The 19,175-nt window shown below is 37.5% G+C and overlaps 1 protein-coding gene across 7 annotated transcripts in view; it reads right to left on the bottom strand.

Annotated features, from left to right (window-relative positions):
* Window positions 1-19,175, bottom strand: part of Ppp1r9a (protein phosphatase 1 regulatory subunit 9A) — a 282,060-nt gene that overhangs the window by 92,235 nt on the left and 170,650 nt on the right. For all 7 annotated transcript variants that reach the window (XM_055612688.1, XM_055612689.1, XM_055612693.1 and 4 more), the window contains exons 5-6: window positions 18,486-18,590; window positions 852-987 (exon numbers count right to left, since the gene is read on the bottom strand). In XM_055612688.1, coding sequence (XP_055468663.1) covers window positions 852-987; window positions 18,486-18,590 — 241 coding nt within the window. The remainder of the gene's footprint in view (window positions 1-851; window positions 988-18,485; window positions 18,591-19,175) is intronic.

Here is a 19,175-nt window from a genome sequence, read left to right as displayed (position 1 = left end):
TTTACAAATTTATGAAGTATGAAAGAGTATAACTAAATTGTTGATGAATCTTTTGACATGCCAATATGAAACGTATGCACGTTTTGAATGTGTTTGCAATAAAGTGTGTTATCCCAGCGTATCAGTGTGCACTTGGCACCGACATTAGAAATAGCCCAGCATCTGTGTCTCATTACAGCACACAAGGGTTCCGGAGAGCCGCGTTCACTTGAGGTTAGTGCCGACTCGTTTACTTGATCTTCTGCAGAGCTCAGGATGTAAGATCATTCCAACATGTACCTGTGCCATGGGACATGCACTAGTGGAAATGCTTTGCTCTGCACTATGTTAGTGCAGATCACTGTGAGCACATCCCAAAGCCTTTCTCTTCCCAGGAGGAGGGGGAACCTCTGGAAAACCTCAGCCATCTTCGCTGCTTTTCTGTCTATGTTTGTGTCTACGTGAATGTTTTCGCTTAAATGTTTTACTGACTTTTCAAAAAAAAAAAAAAAAGTATGACATACTATTTAGGAACATTTGGAAATAATTAAAAACATAAAGCAGAAAGAAAAATCTACTAATTTCAACAATAGAGCCATTATTTATATGGGTTCTTTGAATGCTTGTTTCTGTGAGTTTCTTTTCAACAGTGTGTTAAAAGTTTAAGACTAATTTGCTTCCACAGTATTCATAGACTCGGTGAATTGAATGGATTCATGAAGAGAATATCAGGTACAAGTGGCAATTCTTTTCCAGGAGGTCGAATTTCAGTTCAGTATAGACGACACCTTCCTCAGGAAACTGCAAAGAGCCTGTGATACAGTAGCAACGAGTGAGACGTTAGGGAGAATGAGGACAGCTGTGGCCCCTACCTCATCGTCATCAGCATCATACTGGGCATAGTGGCGCTCCAGCAGCTCCCTCTGGCGCCTCTCTTGTTCCAGGGTCTGGCTTATCAACTGGGCAACCTCGCTCACTTGTCCTGGTTTTTCTCGCCCAATAACAAACCTGTGGAAAGGTTAACAATGGCTCATATAGTATAGTCACAATTCCTCAGCTAAGAAAGTGGCCACACACAAGCTTGCGGTAGAGTCTGCTTAGACTAAAAAAATACTTTGACTCATGTGCTTGGTATAACTAAGAGACGATGGGTTTGTTTAGCCAGAGAAGTGACTTCACAGCTACAGCTAAATGGTGACAATAAAGAACCATCCATGAAGAAGTAACACTCTCAGGAAAGTCATAACAGATGTAATCTACCCTGTTGTATTTTACAATTTTGATGACTTAAGAAATGGAAGCCAGAACATTGTTTCCTGTACCCAATGACCAAAACATCTCTAATAATGTCCCATAATATTGCAAAATCTGATTGAAAATCATTTTACAGTAGACCCTACATTGGGTGAATAATGGAGTGACACTGACTTTTGCTAAGTTACTAAGGTGCACGCACACATAGACACACAAACACACATACATTAGGAAGAGTGCGGTTCAAGAAACAATGGAAAACATCTGAGGATATTAATTCTTATGAGACACTAAGTTAAAAGAAACTGAAAAATCATTAACTTTCTGTAAGCCACTTATGATCTGCCCTTGTCAGTATAATGTGGTCTATTCAACATTTCTTTCACATTACTATATTATTCTATTTTTCTAAAAATACAACTGATATATCTATAGTATATGGTTTATAATTATTACTTAGCATCATTATTTTAAATGTCAAATTTAGACTTTTCTATACTTAATTGATAAACATCTTTTGATTACAGGATGTTGATTTAGTCAATCTTAAATCACATAGATGACCATTTTATGCATAAGGACAATGAAGATTGATTTTTTTCTTAGTTAACTGCATTTGCCAAATATTTTCACATTGTTTCAAAGAAGACTTGGCTTAATTAAGCTCGATGTTCATTATCGCACTTACCTTTGGGAGTCAAGTGTAAATAGCACCCTACAGAATTTCGTTGTAAAACAGAATTCATATAGAGCAAGATACATCTATTTAAAATGTTTGGTTCAGTAAAAAAGACAGGCACATAGGCCTGTAATCACAAGATCAATACAAAATACAGGGAACTTCAAACAATCCAAAGCATTTCCTCATACTGCTTTCCAGAAAACTGCTTTATCTGTTTCTACATTACTCTTCTGGAGTTTCAATTAAGCGGCACTGCAATGTATAGACAGTGAATTTTTTACTGTACAGGATATACTCTTGGCAGATGTGCCCTTCTATTAATAATTCTAAAGTTTGGACTTTGGACAATATGCATCAAGTTACTATAAATATTTGTATGAGTCTTTATAGATGTTTTCATTCTTCATTAACAAATAATTAACAATGGAGTTGAGTCAGATGGTAAATGGACGTTTAACTTTTCAAAAAGTTGCCAAGTTGTCTTCTGAAGAGGTAGGTACCATTTCATAGCCTCCTCACATGCCCAAGAAGCACACATGCTGCACACCCTCCCCAACCCTGGTACAGCCACCTTCTGAAGCAACGTGCCTTCTGGCAGGGCTCTGTTGGTGTGGATGCTCTCATGACAATGACCTCTTCACTCACATCTTCCCATTCCTATCTCTTCTTTCATAAAATACTGTTACAAAATTTTTGTCCTTGTCTAAAAAGTGAGTTGTTTATTTTTATGATAAGGTCAAATGACTCAATATGTTTTGGTACATATTCTTGTCTATATGTCTTACAGAAATGTATACACATAAAATGTATACATACATACTTATGAGTTAATCTATTATTCTCTCCCAGTTTATGCTTTCCCATTTCATCTTTTCAAATATGTCTATTATGTTTTTAAAACAATCATCAGTTTCTGCTTCAACAGATGCCATATGGAGGAAATGAATTGTGATGAAGTTGTCAAATTGTCCCAGCCACTATTTGTCAACACAATAATAAACACAGAACTGCTGATGGCACACTGATATTTTATTGAATAAACCTTGAATCACACAAAAAGTAAATTATGTCTTTCAGTGAATTCTAATTCCTAAGATATTTTGCCACTTTAAAATTAAATCTTTTTCCTATTTTCTTCTTGAATTTTAAATTTCTTCTTAGAGTCAAAACTTATTTGTAGGCATAATGTGTCATATGGGTGGTTTCTTTCTGTGTAAACAGCCAGTGTGTTCAACACCATTTGTTAGAAAGACTGTTGTCAATTACTTGACCACACTATAGGAAATCAGTTGATTCTCCATTTGTGGGTGATCTCTGGACTTTGCAGTCTGTTCCATGATGTGTTTACAATTCTACCAACCAACACCTCCATCACTGTCATATAGGAACTCTTGAAACTGGGTGATGAGTTCTTGACCTCTGAATATCTTTCCTCTACATTTGCATGTAAACTTTCTAATCAGCCTGCCAGCTTTTCCAAGAAAGACTAAGCCCACTGGGGTTTGATCTGTAATTGCTTTGAAAAGGCATCTAGACAGTATGAGCTCATTTGATCCATGAACACAATACATATCTGTATTTACTTAATCGTTACTTTTTAGGCTCACAGGCCTTAAGCGATTTTGTTTTAGCTCCTAGTAGTTTGTGCTTTTTGAAGTAAATGTGGTATTATTTTTTAAATTTTAGAATGTTGAAGTATAACTGAACCACAAATACTGGTCTTGTCTTCTGCAATGCAGCTAGACTAAATCAGTATTTCTAGAGTTTTCTGTAGACATTTTAGGATTTTCTGGGTAAGTCTGTATCCATCACAAAGAAACACTTTCCTTCTTTTGTGTTTATTACAGTTAACAAGGTTTGACAGCACCTTTCCTCCCCCCGACTTCTATGCTAAAATGAGAACTCTGGATTGCCAACAGGATGATTTAACTACGAGATAGTATAGTCTCTATGAAAATGTACTTAAAGTGTTTAGTGTTTTAAATTAATATTTATATTTGAATTCATTATTTTTTGGTAAATATGTTTATCTGAAGCTGTGTCTCATATTACATATATAGAGAAATTTAAAAATCCTAGGACATCAGTTTTAGACAAGCCTAGACTAGCCTTTTACGTGTCTTTTTGAAAAGATTTTATAAAAAATTTATATGTTTGATTGCTATGTATGTACATATATAAGTCTGTGCATCATGTGTGTTCTTGTTGCCCACAGAAGTCAGGAAATTAGACCCTATAGAACTAGAGTTATAGATGCTTGTAAATTATCAAGTGAGGGCTGGGAACTAAACTCCAGCCATCTCTCCAGGCCTTATTGTGTATTGTTTTTTGAGACAGTCTCACTGTCCAGCTCTGATTGTCCTGGAACTCACTATATAGACCAGGCTGGCCTTGACTCACAGAGATCATCCTGCCTCAACTTCCTAAGTGCTGGGATTAAAGGTGTGTGCCACAGTGCACAGATTTTTTTAAAATGTATTTTTAAAAGGACCACACAGTTAGGCTAATGGAGCTATCTTTCATCTGCTGTAAGGTCACAGAATAATAATAAAAAATACACACTTAATGAATATTATGAAAACTCAAAGTGATAAATGGAAATTCTGATTCATTTAGCCCATTTATTTTTGAGGTTATTTTAAAACAATTGGATATATGAGTATACTTATTTATACATTTTTCTCCCCCTCTTTCTCTTCTCCAATTTCTCCCATGCTGCCCATCTTCCTCTTAAATTCATGCCCTCTTCTTCTGTAATTATTAATACATACTACACACACAAAGAGAGAGAGAAAGAATGTCTGTCTATTGAGTACAATTAGTGTTGGTCATATAGGATTGGAAATTAAGAGACTTGTCCCTGAAGAAAATTGATTCTCTCTTCTTCAGCAAATACTAACTGCCTACAGCTCATTAATGGGGGGGGGGGGGATGAGGAGAAACAGGAATTTTCTCTCCACTGTGTTGATGATTTAAGCCAAGAATTTTTTTACCTTCATTTGAAAATTATATGGTCAGATCTTGAGGATTAAGAGTGTTTACTGAAAATGAAGAAAAGTTTTCTTGGGAAATTTCCTCAATGTACAGAGAAAATGAGATTTGGACCTTCTCTTCTGGTCAAACATTTGAATCCGTTGCTGCTAATGTGTTCGAATGCTATGTACGTGAACATATGTGTGTGCACCATGTATGTTCTTGTTGCCCACAGAAGTGGGCATGAAAGGTGAATGACAGTCTTGATAAAATCTTGTGAGATATTTTACATGAAAAATTGCAAAAATAACAAAAACCCAGACTATAACATGATATATTACAGTAACGAATTATATAATCACAAAATATAATTCAAAGCCCTAACATGATATATACTTCTTTCTATCTTAAAAATATTGAGGCAGATGTTGAGATTCATAGCCAAACTTTGGGCAGAGTACAGGGAATCTTATGAAAGAAGTGGGAGATAGTAAGACCTGGAGAGGACAGGAGCTCTACAAGGACAGCGACAGACCCTAAGAGTCTGGGCACAGAGGTCTTTTCTGAAACTGATACTCCAGCCAAGGACCACTCATGGAGATGGCCTGGAACCCCTGCACAGAGGTAGCCTATGGCAGTTCAGTATCCAAGTGGCCTCCATCGTAATGGGGACAGGAACTATCTCTGACATGAACTGATTGGCCTGCTCTTTAATCACCTCCCCCTGAGGGGGGAGCAGCCTTACCAGGCCACAAAAGAAGACAATGCAGCCACTCCTGATGAGACCTGATAGACTATGATCAGAGGGAAGGGGAGGAGGACCTCCCTTTTCAGTGGACTGGGAGAAGGACACAGGTGGGGAAGAGGGAGGGTGGGATTCGGAGGGGAGGAGGGAGGGAGGAACAGGGGGGATACAAAGTGAATAAACTGTAATTAATAAAAACAAAACAAAAAAAAATTAAAACACCACTACTTCTAAAACCAAAATTATTTATGATAAAGCTGATCTGAATGAGCTATGCAGTCAAAATTTCATAGGAATAAAAGACCACCCAATACTTCATAAGAAATTAGCATTTTAGATCATAAGGACACTGTTGCTTACCATCACAGCTTTCTCAATAATTTAACAAAATGCACCATTTGTCTATTGATAGATTAGATGAAGAATCACCTTATATAGTTTAATGAAATAACAAAATCGAAATGATTTTGAATTGCCTATATGACAAATAGTTGAGCTCATAAAATGTTTTCGCTTTTAAATGTTTTAAAGTATACATGCCTGTTCATCTTGGCAGCTTTTCTGACCCACAGTAGAGGGCCATGGTTATACATATTTTAAAGCCCGTAGTGCCATGAAGCATGGTATGCATTTGTTGTAATGGTGCACCATTCTTTTAAGTAGGATCCAGGGTAAAACCACGGAGAAGTGGAAACCACCTCATCTCTCTGCCTCATCTTCCTCAGGTGAAAATTATTATCTAATTTCATGTGTCTAAAGGGATGATCAAGAATAAAACATAGATCACAACAGAGAGGATTGAGATGCTTGAAAATCAGGAGAAAACTGACTTATTGAAAAAATACATAACATTCAAATTATCTCTCCGTATGTTTTCATGTTTGGCCTATGTTAAACTGAGTTCGTAAAGATGTAAGATTAGATTGTGGATACAATCTACCTACCAAATACAGAATTCAACATAAGAAGTCAAATTTAGCATGCTTATTTCAGTTATGGATTAAGTATATGTGTATTTTGGAATAGTATTTTGGAATGGTAATTTAAGAGCTAAAAACATCTAGAAAAAAATGGCTTTGATAAATAATTCCACCAAAGTATAGAAGCCCATTGGTTCTGTGACTCTGAATATGACAGTATTTCCAAGCTTTAGTTTTATATTTGTAAGTGCACAATAAGTACAATAAGTATTATAAATTCCATATAAAAAGTTCCAGCATTTGGTGCACAGAGACCATCTGATGACAGCTTACTGTCGCTTTTAATGTAGATTAGGCACATACTAGATGTTTGAATGCAATCACACAGTTACTGTGCCCATTGTCCCAAGTCTCTCTTGTTTAATCACAGTTCTAAAAACAGGTTTTTGAGTTAAGCATAGGAAAAGTAGCATAAAGTAATTAATTTAAAGGAATCAGATACCAGGGGAAGGGCTGAAGACAGCTCATGGGCACCCGTTTTGTTTTTCGTTTTCTGTTTTGTTTTGTTTTTTTTTTTCTTTTACTTCACCAAACACTGGAATAGTAAGATGCATTGAATTTTTTTTTAATGGTAAAAAAGTAGCTGATTCAAATTTGAATTAAATACACCAAAAAAAAAACTGAAGCTTTTCATTACTGAGCAATGGCAATTGTCTTAGTGTTCTACTGCTATGAAGAGACACCATGACCACAATAACTCTTATAAAGAAAAGCATTTAACTGGGGCTGGCCTATAGTTTCAGAGGTTTAATCCATTATCATCATGGCAGGCAGACATGGTGCTGGCGAAGCAGCTGCGAGTTCTACATCAGATCCACAGTCATCTTCCATAGGAAGAGAGGCTCACCAGGACTGGCTTGGGTTTTTGACAACCCAAAGCCCAACCCCAGTGAAATACTTCCTCCAACAAAGCCACACCTTCTAATCCCTCTCATGTAGTATCACTCCTTGATGACTAGCCATTCAAATATAGGAGTCTATGGGGGCCATTCTTATTCAAACTCTCACCGCTGTGGTATGCTGGAGTCTAGGGTATTCAGCATGCTTTTTTAGCATTTTAGAAGTCATTATCATGTTTCAAAGCGGATTACTTCACTATTGCTTCAGGCAAAAATATAACAAACAGAGGCTAACAAATCGGTTACTCTTTTATTTTCATCTATTATGAAGCCAAGCAATGTGCATGTTCTACTCTTTGGCATTTTGAGGGCTGCATATGCACAGGATTCCATCCCCTCATCAAATTTTCTGGTGAGCTGTCAAAAAGTAAATAACCCTAATATTGCACTTCCAATTAGCTAGGTTGAAATTGCAAGTATCCTAGACATTCTGTGTGAATGATATGAGAGGATAATGGAAAATGATAGTTTATAACTGCCTGGTTTTCAGAAATAAGATCTAATTAACATGATCTCTAGTCAAAGATGAGACATAAATAATATTAAATTTTTAAATCTTAATGTACACCTAAGCTTAAAGTGTAAAAATGGGAAAGCTGTACCAGTTTACAGCCATTATTTCTTATGTAAGCAACTGTTTCACTGAAATGTTCTGAACAAGTACTTATTTTGTATAAAAATCTGAACATTATGTATTTGAAAATTAAAATAGAGGCACAGAACTGACACTCAAGCATCCAGTAGTAGGCCACAGGTCAGAGTGTTTTAGAGAGTTTTGTACCTCACCCCTCTCCCCATTTGGTATCTTGCAAGCCTTTCTCTGAAGTGAACAGCTCTGAAAGCTCCCGAGCAAGTGCTGACTGGCACTCTCAGAGACTCACTCTAAGGTAAGCTGGCAGATAACAGGATTAGTGACACCGGCAGCTTCTGTCTCTTACCACTGCATGCTAGTTTTCTTTTCCATGTTGGGAGCTAGGTTATTATAACTCTGTATTTACAAGTAAGCATATACATATAAATTCATCTTTAAAAATTCAGGTATATGAATGTATTTGCTTTTAAAAGCAATATCTGAATTATTTCAACTTAACTACAAACCCTATTTCATGAAAGTAAATTATGAATCTAACCCAGCACTAATTATAACACTTTTTTTCTACATTATATTTCAATGTTAAAAAATAAAATCCAGATGGGTGTGGTGGTGCACGCCTTTAATCCCAGCACTGGGGAGGCAGAGGCAGGTAGATCTCTGTGAGTTCAATGTCAGCCTGGTCTACATAAGGAGTTTCAGGGCAGCAAGGGTTACATTGAGAAACCCTGCCTCAAAAAATCAAATAAATAAATAAATCCTTGTTTTAAAAGTTACCAAGCATTCACACTATTATTTAATAGATATAACCCTAAAAGATACTTCCCAGATCATCTACATTCTAGCTAGAAATAACATTTCTCTAGCAGTTCTAATGTCAGAAGTTTAAATATATATGCATATAAATACTAAAAATGATACTTGGTATTTAGGGATACTGACCAAGTCAAGTCCCCTAGAGTTCATCTCCTTGAAACCTCTGTTGATCTTAATCTAACATCAGCAGGTTTTTCCTGCTCATATATTTAAGACTAAAAAGCTTCTCTATCATGCTGGATATGGTTGCATGTGACCCCAGACACTGGTCTGGAGGACTGCTTCGAGTTCAAGGCCAGCCTTGTCTCCATTGCAATGTTTAGGTCCACCAGGGCTATATAGTAAGACCGTGTCTCAAAAATTAACAAAAGAAACAAATAAAGCAAAACAAAATGTTCCTCCATTCAAGGTCTAAAATCCAGTGGATTCTCCTCTCAAGAGGACAGCATAGTCCAGAGAGACTAATGATGCTCATGAATACAGGTTCCTTCGCCACTCTCTATCACAAAACCAAAGACTGATAAAAAAGAACTATCAACTGTCTCTAATAGCAAAGGCACATCATAGAAATAAAGAAAACAATTGAAATTATTTCAAGATTTATTTCCCTTTTATGATTATAAGTGAAAACAAGGAGAAAAGAGAGCTTCAGGCATGCATCTGCGTGTATACATCCATCTCCGGAAAACATTTACTCATCATCCGTTTACATTTCCTTTGCATAGCGTTCTTCCAAAGAGGGTGCCATTTTAAGCTTGGGTTAATTCTTTGCTATTGTGCATAACTTCACTCCCTTTAAAAGTCTGACCTGCACGTGATATACAGCTCCATCTAAAAAGTTATTCAATCCATGTGCTCAAGCATGAAAGCACATGAAAACACAGCATGATCAACATGGCTAGTGATCATGGGTAGCTGGTACTTTCCTGAAAACATTTAAAATCTGATGTGAATGATAATGTGAACAAATGGCAATTGTTAGAAATGTCTTCATGTTGAATTAAAATCCTTTTATAACAATGCTGTACTGTAAAAGCTGTAGTGTATTAAGACTGATGTCTACAGTTCAAATAGAATCTAGGCATTTTCCCCTAGAATTAATTCTTTCAAATGTTTTACAATTATTGCTATATGTTTTCTTTATATTTTATGTTCTTAGGGAATAAAGGCTTTTATAATCTTTTAACTTTTATAGGTAGAAAAACTAATATTATCTTACCACCTTGGTCAATTTTTCTTATTGTACACATTTTCAGGGCTCTCAATAACTTAAATATCTAATAAACAAACTGTCTAGTGATACAATATTAATTGATCTATTTGATCAGCTATCTATCCATATATCTAACCAACCAAACAAGTGATCCTTAGCTCCAGGTTGTCATATTTGTGTAATTATCTTCCCTGGAGTGAGGAGAGAGATACACTGACTCATTTTTATCAACTTAAGTAGCAAAAGGATGTCATATTAAATATTTAATAATGAAAAGGTGACAATTTGTTTATTCTCGTACATGAATGTATCTAAAGGAATACTTCATGTTTTAGAAGGTAGCACTGTAGAAAGATCCACATGAATGGATCACAAACACCATAAGAAAATAGAAATTTGTTGTTCAGGATCACAGAATGTCAGTGAAATAATAAGCATGGAAACTACGCTTGGCACACAGTAATGGATCAAGATACCCCAGGCTCTGCTGAAAGCTGTAGATCAAGTACACACACACACACACACACACACACACACACACACACACACACACACCACAAAATTATGTTGCAATTCCATGTTTGAATAAGAAAAAAGTTCCAGATTCAGATAATTTTACGATTATTTCTTCAGGTACAAGTCAGTTACAATAAAATGTCTTTAAAAATAAAAGTACAAAGCACAGTAAAAGAGTCACGTTATTGCTACAGATTTCGGTTCAACAAGGCAGACCTTTGCCTCCTTTCCGCATTGTCAATGCCGTTAACAGAACGAACTGCAATGATTCTAGGTTAATGATATGTGCTATCACACAATTTTAAATTCAGTTTTTTTTGAGTTCTTATACATGTATAACAAAACTGATCAAATTTTAGTCAGGTAATCTGAAGAGTTTTGATAACTGTCAAGTAATGAACACCAACATAGAACACTTTCATCAGCTCAAAACCACTCCTAACATCTTTGCAGGTAATGCCCCTTTACCTTGTGGTTCTGCGTAATTACAGACACTTGTTTTATATAGTAAGTGTCAAATTGGACCCTTTCTTCCGTGTTTGGCTTTTTCTTTCATTTTTCTACTTTTTTTTTCTTCTGGTTTTGCAAGACAATTACTCTGTGTAGCCCTGGCTTTCCAGGAACTCATTGTGCAGTCCAGGCTAGCCTTCAACTCAGAGATCCAGCCTGGATCCACCTGCCTCGGCCTCCCAAGTGCTGGGGTTAAAGGTGCACACTACCATGCTGCTTAGTGTGACTGTTTTTTCTAAGGGTAACAGCTGTGAGAGTCCTAGGCTTTGCACCACCACGAAGTAGTGCAGTAGCTGGGATGTAGAACATTCTGTTCATCAAATCATCAGTTAAAGAACATTTCAATTATTTCTCCCTTTCAGCTATTATGAATAATGTTCCTGTGTGTATGTGTCTTGTATAGATACGTGTCTTAGTGTTCATAAGTAAATAAACAAGTAGACTTGCTGGCTGGGAGGGCATGTGGATGTTTTCAAAAGTCTCCAACTAAAGCAGGAAGACTGGGAATAAAAGATCATCTTCAGGTACGTCGCAGCCTCAAAGACCAGTCACAAGACAAAAAGGAACAAAATGAGAAGGAGGAGGGGAAGAGGTGTCAAACTCTTGCAAATTGTGTGAGCACTATTACGTTCCGATCACCAATGAATGAATGCTCTAGGTGATCTCTAGTGTTTGTCAATACATAAGATCATCCAGTGTTAAAATGTCTGCCTTCCCAGCAGTCTACAGGAGCACCGCACTGTTGACTGAGGTGCAGCCCCTCACTGACTATGATGATGCATGGCGTTCCCTGTGCTCAAAAATAAACAAACCTGGATGAGTTGTCTTTTCAAGTGTATGCATATTTTAATAGGGGCAATGAAAATCTTATTATATGGCTACTCTAATAGTATTACACTATGAATACATTAGCTATTGAATCTTAAGTTCTTTAAACCTTGTGTATAATTATCAGACATCATTTTATATGTATTCACTCTTTAAAATTTACTTAAAATCAACTGTTTTTCATATTTTATTGATTTCTCAACTCCCCATTCTCTTTTTGTTGTATTATTGACTTTTAATTACAACATTTCTCCCTTTTCTTTCCTCTTTCCAACCCTCCTATACACCTCTACCCACTCAAATTCCTGGTATGTTTTTCCATTGATTGTTACTGCATCCATATATGTATTTATATAAACATATATATTCCTGAATATAACCTGTTTGGTTCATATGACATCACTGCACAAATGTGAACTGAACAAGAACACCAACGAACATGCCAAACTGATTGGGGAAAACTGCAGGGATAAACCTACACAAAGGACTACAGGCAACTAAGTAAAGCTGGGAGGAGGAGAGGTGGTCCCTCTCAAGGAGGAGGACACCAATTGGTTGCTCAGAGCCAAATAGTCAGTGCTTAAAACATCCACCCAAGTAATGCTGTATTTACTTAAGGTCACTTTAAAAGAAGTGTTTTAAATCTCAGTCCAATTATTTCCTTTCATGCTTTTTCTTAAATTCTAAAACTGTTAAGCTCAAATAATAAATATTTGCCCAGTTAAAAACATCTTTTGGTCGAGGTAATACAGATAGGTCCGTGACTGATCATATATTGGTTTTTATTTGTGCTTGAGAAGGAGGTCACAGGTTTTTTTTTTGTTTTGGGTTTTTTTTTTTCTCTATTTTTAATCAGGCTCTCCATTTTCCCAGCTACTCTGTAAGAATATTATAATTTCTTGCCCTGAACTACTTTAGTACCTCTTTTAAAAACTATGAAACTTGTGGAGGCCTATATTGTGGCTACATTCAATTCCTCCCATTTACAGCACTATTCATATACGTAACCCAGAATGCCTTGATTAGAACAGCCTTCCAGCCATGAAAGCCTCCCAACTTTGATACTCTTTTTAAAAAGTCACTTCTATAAAATAATCTGCTGAGACACTGGGAGAGGGCATATTTATTAAACAAATTAATTTGGAGAATGTTAAAGTTAAATATTACATATTCTTATGCATCAACACAGGTATTTCTTAACTCATTTAGGTTGCCTTTATTTTATCTCAGCTCATTGGTTGTTGTGTCTTGTAATTGTAGGACTACCTCCAAGGCCTGGCACATGTTGGACAAGAATTCTGCCACCATACAAGGAGAAAAACAAACAGTATCAAAAGAAAAGAAGGAAGGAAGAAAGGAAATAGAAGGGTCCTTCTGCAATGTGGACCTTCCTAGTGTCACACTTAATGGTGGAAGACAGGGTACCAATGATACTGTCTACTTCCACTCTTTCCAGGTTTCTATTCAATGTATATACTTAAATAATTAAAAGGGAACAAAGATGCAGCTCAGAATGACATTGTAGGTAGCAGACAGAGTGTACTCTATCTACATGGACAAAATCATCAAAGGGGTCACTAGATGAATGCTTGGTGGAGACATGACAGTGTTATTGGGTTCATGTAGGTCTTACAAAGAGTAAATGGTAAGACAAAAAAAATCGCTCAGCAAAGCTATTTGTGAGCTGATACATCTATATATTAGTAAGATATAACTGGCCATGCATACACCATGTGCCACCGGCGAGCTGCTGGAGGAAGTCCTGGCAGTAGCCCTGAGACCAGAGAATTACAATGGCAGTGTTCAAGAACAGAGGAAAATGTACACTTCAGCTCAAACAAAGTTTGCACTCATCCTCCTTGGACATCTACTTGAGTCTCTAGCACTGGACAATATCTATCTCCACTGTGAAGGGTGACCTTTCTGAAGAAGACTGATCCATCTGCTAATTCTAGTTAATGCTGTATCAGCTTTGGGGAGATAGCTGAGCCCAGTCAAAGGGATGTGAGCAGTTAACCAAAATAGTCCAGAAAATCCAGGTAAGTCATGAACTCAGTTACTGTTATAACAGTTCTGATGGGCTGTCTTGTCTTTCCCAGGAATTACACAGTGACATGTGTTTGTAGACCATCCTTTGTTCCCTGCTGGCACATTTCATAGCTTTCACCAGGCTCTATCCGTGCTCCAGGGTATTCGGGAGCTGAACACCTAGGCTGGCTTAGGGTTAGCTCTTGCTTCACAGTAATACTGTGTAACGCATTTGTTGCTCTTCTCTTTTGACTTTGGACAAATACAATTTACTGTCTTTGTTATACCATACTTTCAGTGTTGGATGAAGCAAACTTTTGTTTAGTTGGTTTGGTTTTTTGAGACAGGGTTTCTCTGTGAAGCCTTGGCTGTCTTGGACTCGCTTTGTAGATCAGGCTGGCCTTGAACTCAGAGAGAGGCAGATCTGCTTCTGCCTCCCTGAGTGCTGGGATTACAGGCGTGCACCACCATGCTAGGCTGGATGAAGCAAACTTAAAAAGGAAATGGAAGAGTTTCTTATGGCCCTGTCACCAGAATGGTGAGCGACAGGATGTCACTTCCTCATGCACCATGGCTATCACGATATGAGGAGGCTTTTCTCATCAGATTCCGCTTGTGCAGAGTAAAAATTCCGTTTCCATCCATGCACCAGAACCAGTAGCTTGTTATCCACTGAGTCATCTGTAATATTTCTGTTAGATTTACTAAATGTTAGATTTACTAAATGTAGAGATTCTTAAAAGATAAATTGTGTTTGTAGGGTCGTGTTTGTTTGGAGAAAATTAATCATAAAAAAATTATAAATCTATTAGAAGAAAATATTAGAGAGTAGTCTAAAAAGATAAAAATCATCTGTGTAACAATGGAAAGAACCAGTAATCAGTATACATTAAGAGACAGATTCAACATCATCAAATGATCTTCCATTTATCTTGGATATAGAATTTAGCCTTGTCCATTATTTAGCCAGTAAAATCACAAATTTAGGCAAGTGGATCAATATTTTGATTACATCTCTCCGCAGATGAGAAAAAAAAAACATGTTTGGAATTGTGAGACAGGGCTAGCAGATGGATTCAGCCAGAGACTGATTTGTTAGAAACTACTGTTGGCTGTGGGAATGCTGAAAATCAGCTCTTGAGAACTTCAGTTCTCAAGAACAGCAAAAGCTCTTCTTTTGCCCTGAGTTCAAGCCTCCAATCAACCAACAAACTTACTGACCCACCAACCCACCCACCAACCAACTTACCTACCCACCAATCCATCAACCAACCACCACACCTACCAGTTAACTAACCCACCCACCAACCAACCCACCCACCCTCCAACTAACCAGCCCATCCACCAACCAACCAACCAATCAGTACTGTTAGGTGTAGAACACTTTGGTAGCCCCACAATTAGGAGGCTAAAATAGGACTGTGATGAATTCGAGGTCTACCATGCTACATTGTAAGTTCTAGGATAGCTTGGTGCAGGACAGCTAGAGCTACGTAACAAATGAAAAACCAAATACAACATGAAAAGTCATGCAGAAATATATTTAGTATATGTGAACACACATATGTGTATGCATGTGTACGTATGAGACTCCACTTCAACAAGCAAACACTCACCTACAAAATAACAACAAAACTAAAAACAAATAAATGGAATACTAATGGTTCTCTCCTCCACACCATGAATTCATAAATTCAGGAATAAGCATTCACAGTTTAGTAAGACAGAGCACATGAAGAGAAGAAAATTGTTTCTTAAATTATGGGTGAAGCCACAGGAATTCAATGTGACTCTGATTTATATCTAAATGTGGGACATTTTTCCTGTACATTTCAGGAAACAAAAATTTTAATCTCTCTAATGCATAAAATTTACCATAGTCCTGTTTTTCTTTTCTCCCTACCTCTAATTGCAATCTTGCATTTCTGTTTTTTTTAATGCTTTGAATTCCACATATTCCTATTGGATCTGTGATTTGTGGTTGTAATAAGCCTAACAAAACACTGATTTTCCTGACAACAACCATAGTTGAAAACACATTTTAATAAACATTAAATGTGATGTGTACGTCTCTAGGTATTCAGAAATACAAAACTAGCTAGGCACATGACTTGTGGGGCAGAAATTAAAGGATGGTCACAGGTTCAAGGCTGGCATGGCCAACATAGAGAGTTCTAAACTAGCTAGGGCTACATAATGAGAATTTTGTTCCAAACAAGACCAAATACAAGATAAAAAGAAATGCAAAAATATATTAAGTATTTCTGTACATATGTATATAAACTGCACACATATTTATATCCTATTTTATGGTAAACACAAGTCTAGTTTTAAATCTGTATTTCATATAGAACCATTACTCAATGTATCTGGAAGATCTGTATATCATTCTTAGAAAGTTAATATCATGAAAACATTTTCTCTTTCAGTCAACTAATTGAGACCGTAGGTTACATAACTTCAGCAAATTCAGATTCCAGTTAAAAATGTGGGAGCAATAAAGGAGGCTAACAGTCCCCTGTGTGTACCAAGACTTTTCGAAAAGTCAATTGTGATATCAGAATGCTCTGTCACCTCAAGGCAAAAGAGGGTGGGAAGATGGAAGCCATCAGATAGGTCAGGGTGGACTTCTGGAGGGCTCAGGTGAGACATGTTTAAGATACAGTAGTTCTAGGCAGAAGACAACACCTTAAACAGAAAGCAGTTAAGAAAAGAGGGTTCATTAACAATCACACATGAGTCACGTCTGAAGCATTACTGCTGTGGGACCACAGGAGAACACGGAAACAGAAGGGGCAAAAAGCACCAACAAGTGAAGGGACCTCCAACAGGCCCAAGCGCTTCCATACTGAGCAGAGGGCCCTGGCCACTGAAAGTGTCCATAGAGGAGGTGGATCTCTGCAATGATTATTTCTGCTTCTCTGTATTCAATCAACTATTCAAGATGAACAAAAGATCAATCCAATCCCCCTTTCTGTAACAGCACTTTTTTTTTTTTTTTTTTTTTTTTTTTGGCTCTGAGACAGTAATTTTCTGTAGCTTTGGCTGTACTGGACTTACTTTGTAGACCAGGCTGGCAATGAACTCACAGAGACCCGCCTGCCTCTGCCTTCCTAAGTGATGGGATCATGGGCATGTGCCAGCACGCCTGGCTACCACTTCGTATTTTTGAAAACTGGAATTATGTTCTATTTAAGATAGTACTTAGGGAAGAATGAAAAGGAGAGAGAATGAAATGAGAGACAGTCCTTTAGAAGACACCTGTCACTTCTCCAAGCACTGAAATAATAACACAATGACCAGGCCAACAGAAAGAAAGGAAGAAGAATAGGTGAGCTCTGTTGTCCTTTCACACTCTTCCAGCTGGGACGTGTTCTTTCAAGGTTGGATGTGTGTCCTACTGCATGGCTTACTTTGTCTTGATGTCTACTGAGCAGCTCCCAAGCAGGTCTTATTCCAAGTGGGGAAGTGCTGTAAGGAAGCCATGTGGCTGAGGAACAGCCTTCACATTTACTGAGCGCGGAGAGCATCAGCCCCAAGCACACCATCATGCAGCCTTCAGGCACTCTCGACAGATTTTACCCACCTTTCTGAGGATGGTGAGTATGCTAGAGACGCTGAACTCGCCAACATGGCTGTTTAGGTTGTGTTCCTCAAAGCTTCCCTTCAGCATCAAGTGGTGATTCCCACTGACAAAGTCAGAGCTGGGATTCGGGCTTGCACCACATCCGACCTGCTGCAGGGGGATGCTGCCACCTTCTTTGTAACAATGACACCTCAACAGTATTTTCAGAATCACTGGCAATTTCATTTTGATGAAGAGAGCACGAAACTGCTTTCACAGTTACGCTCACTAAATAATGTGTCCTTAAAATGTTCATTCACGAGATTTTAGCAAAGTATAAAACATTTACAATGCTCTCACAAAGCATTGTAACTTTAACCAAATAAGAGTGATTGCAAAGTTTAAGCAGAGCTGGCTCAAGATGGCTTTCCTATTTATTTTAAGAGTCACAACTGTCACAGACAGGGCACTAAATATTAGCGTCAAGGTCTGCGGCTTGGACCCTCTCTCCTATTAAGTTAGAAAAGTACAACCAGGCTGACTCTTAAAACAATACACAGATTTTAAAAATACACTGCCGCAAATCATTCAGCCTATTTGTCTAATAGTGCATGCCACTGCGGTGTGAGCAACCATTTCAGTTTCAATTGTTCCAAAAACGGTTTTGTTAAAAGTAACTGAGAAGGAAATGAATATATACCGAGGTGGAGACTAGCAATTCCACAGCGTGGCAATTCCTACTGTGTTAACAACAAGCTGCACTATACAGCTTAGCAACAGGGGTTTTCACACCGCTTTAGTATTCAGACAAAATGTGCACTGTAATTACAAATATTTATAGGAAAAATTACTATCCAAAAAAGTACAATATTAGCAAGTTGGTCACTAGAAAGCCTCAGATTTACCTGACATTTCCCTTGGTATTTCGCAGAACAGTTGCAGCAAAATTCTGTGTGACGCCCACCAGGCTGATTCCATCCACTTCCACAATCTGGTCATTGACTTGGATCCTGAAGAGAGAGAAAACAGCAGCGACAGTGTTCTTCTCTGCTGTCACACAGCCCTTTCCAAGGAAGGAACAACCCAACCCTTGCTTTGAAGACATTCTGGCTGACTCCAATATTCTGCATAATAAGCTCCAGACTGTAGTCAAATACATACTATCTTAAAAATAGTATTATGGCGACTGCAGAGGCAGAGTAGTTAGCACAGGGCTTACCTTCCAAGTACAGGAACCTGACCTTGACACCAGGAATCTATGTGAAAACGTCCGTAAGTGGATCCCTGGGGCTTGCTGACCAGCTAGCCTAGCCTATTTGGCTAATTCAAAGTGAAAGAGATACCCTATCTCAAGAAAAGATGGACAGCACATGAGAAACGGAACATTAAGTTGATCTCCTACCATATACAGATAGGTACAGGTACACATACCTACCTGAGTATGTAAATGCATATACACATGCAAACACTGAAAAAATAAAAACTACTCAGAGCTAAAGAAGTAATACTGAATGGATTCAGTTTGCCACGCATATTCTTCAAAAAAAAAGAATAATTGTAATGCATGGCAGATCTCTAACACTGTTTTTACCCAA

This window comes from Psammomys obesus, unplaced genomic scaffold (genome assembly GCF_907164565.1).
Source record: "Psammomys obesus unplaced genomic scaffold, mPsaObe1.curated_primary_1811, whole genome shotgun sequence".
Lineage (NCBI taxonomy): Eukaryota > Metazoa > Chordata > Mammalia > Rodentia > Muridae > Psammomys > Psammomys obesus.
The sequence above is the reverse complement of the archived record's forward strand: the minus strand, read 5'-3'. Positions and strand labels throughout refer to the sequence as shown.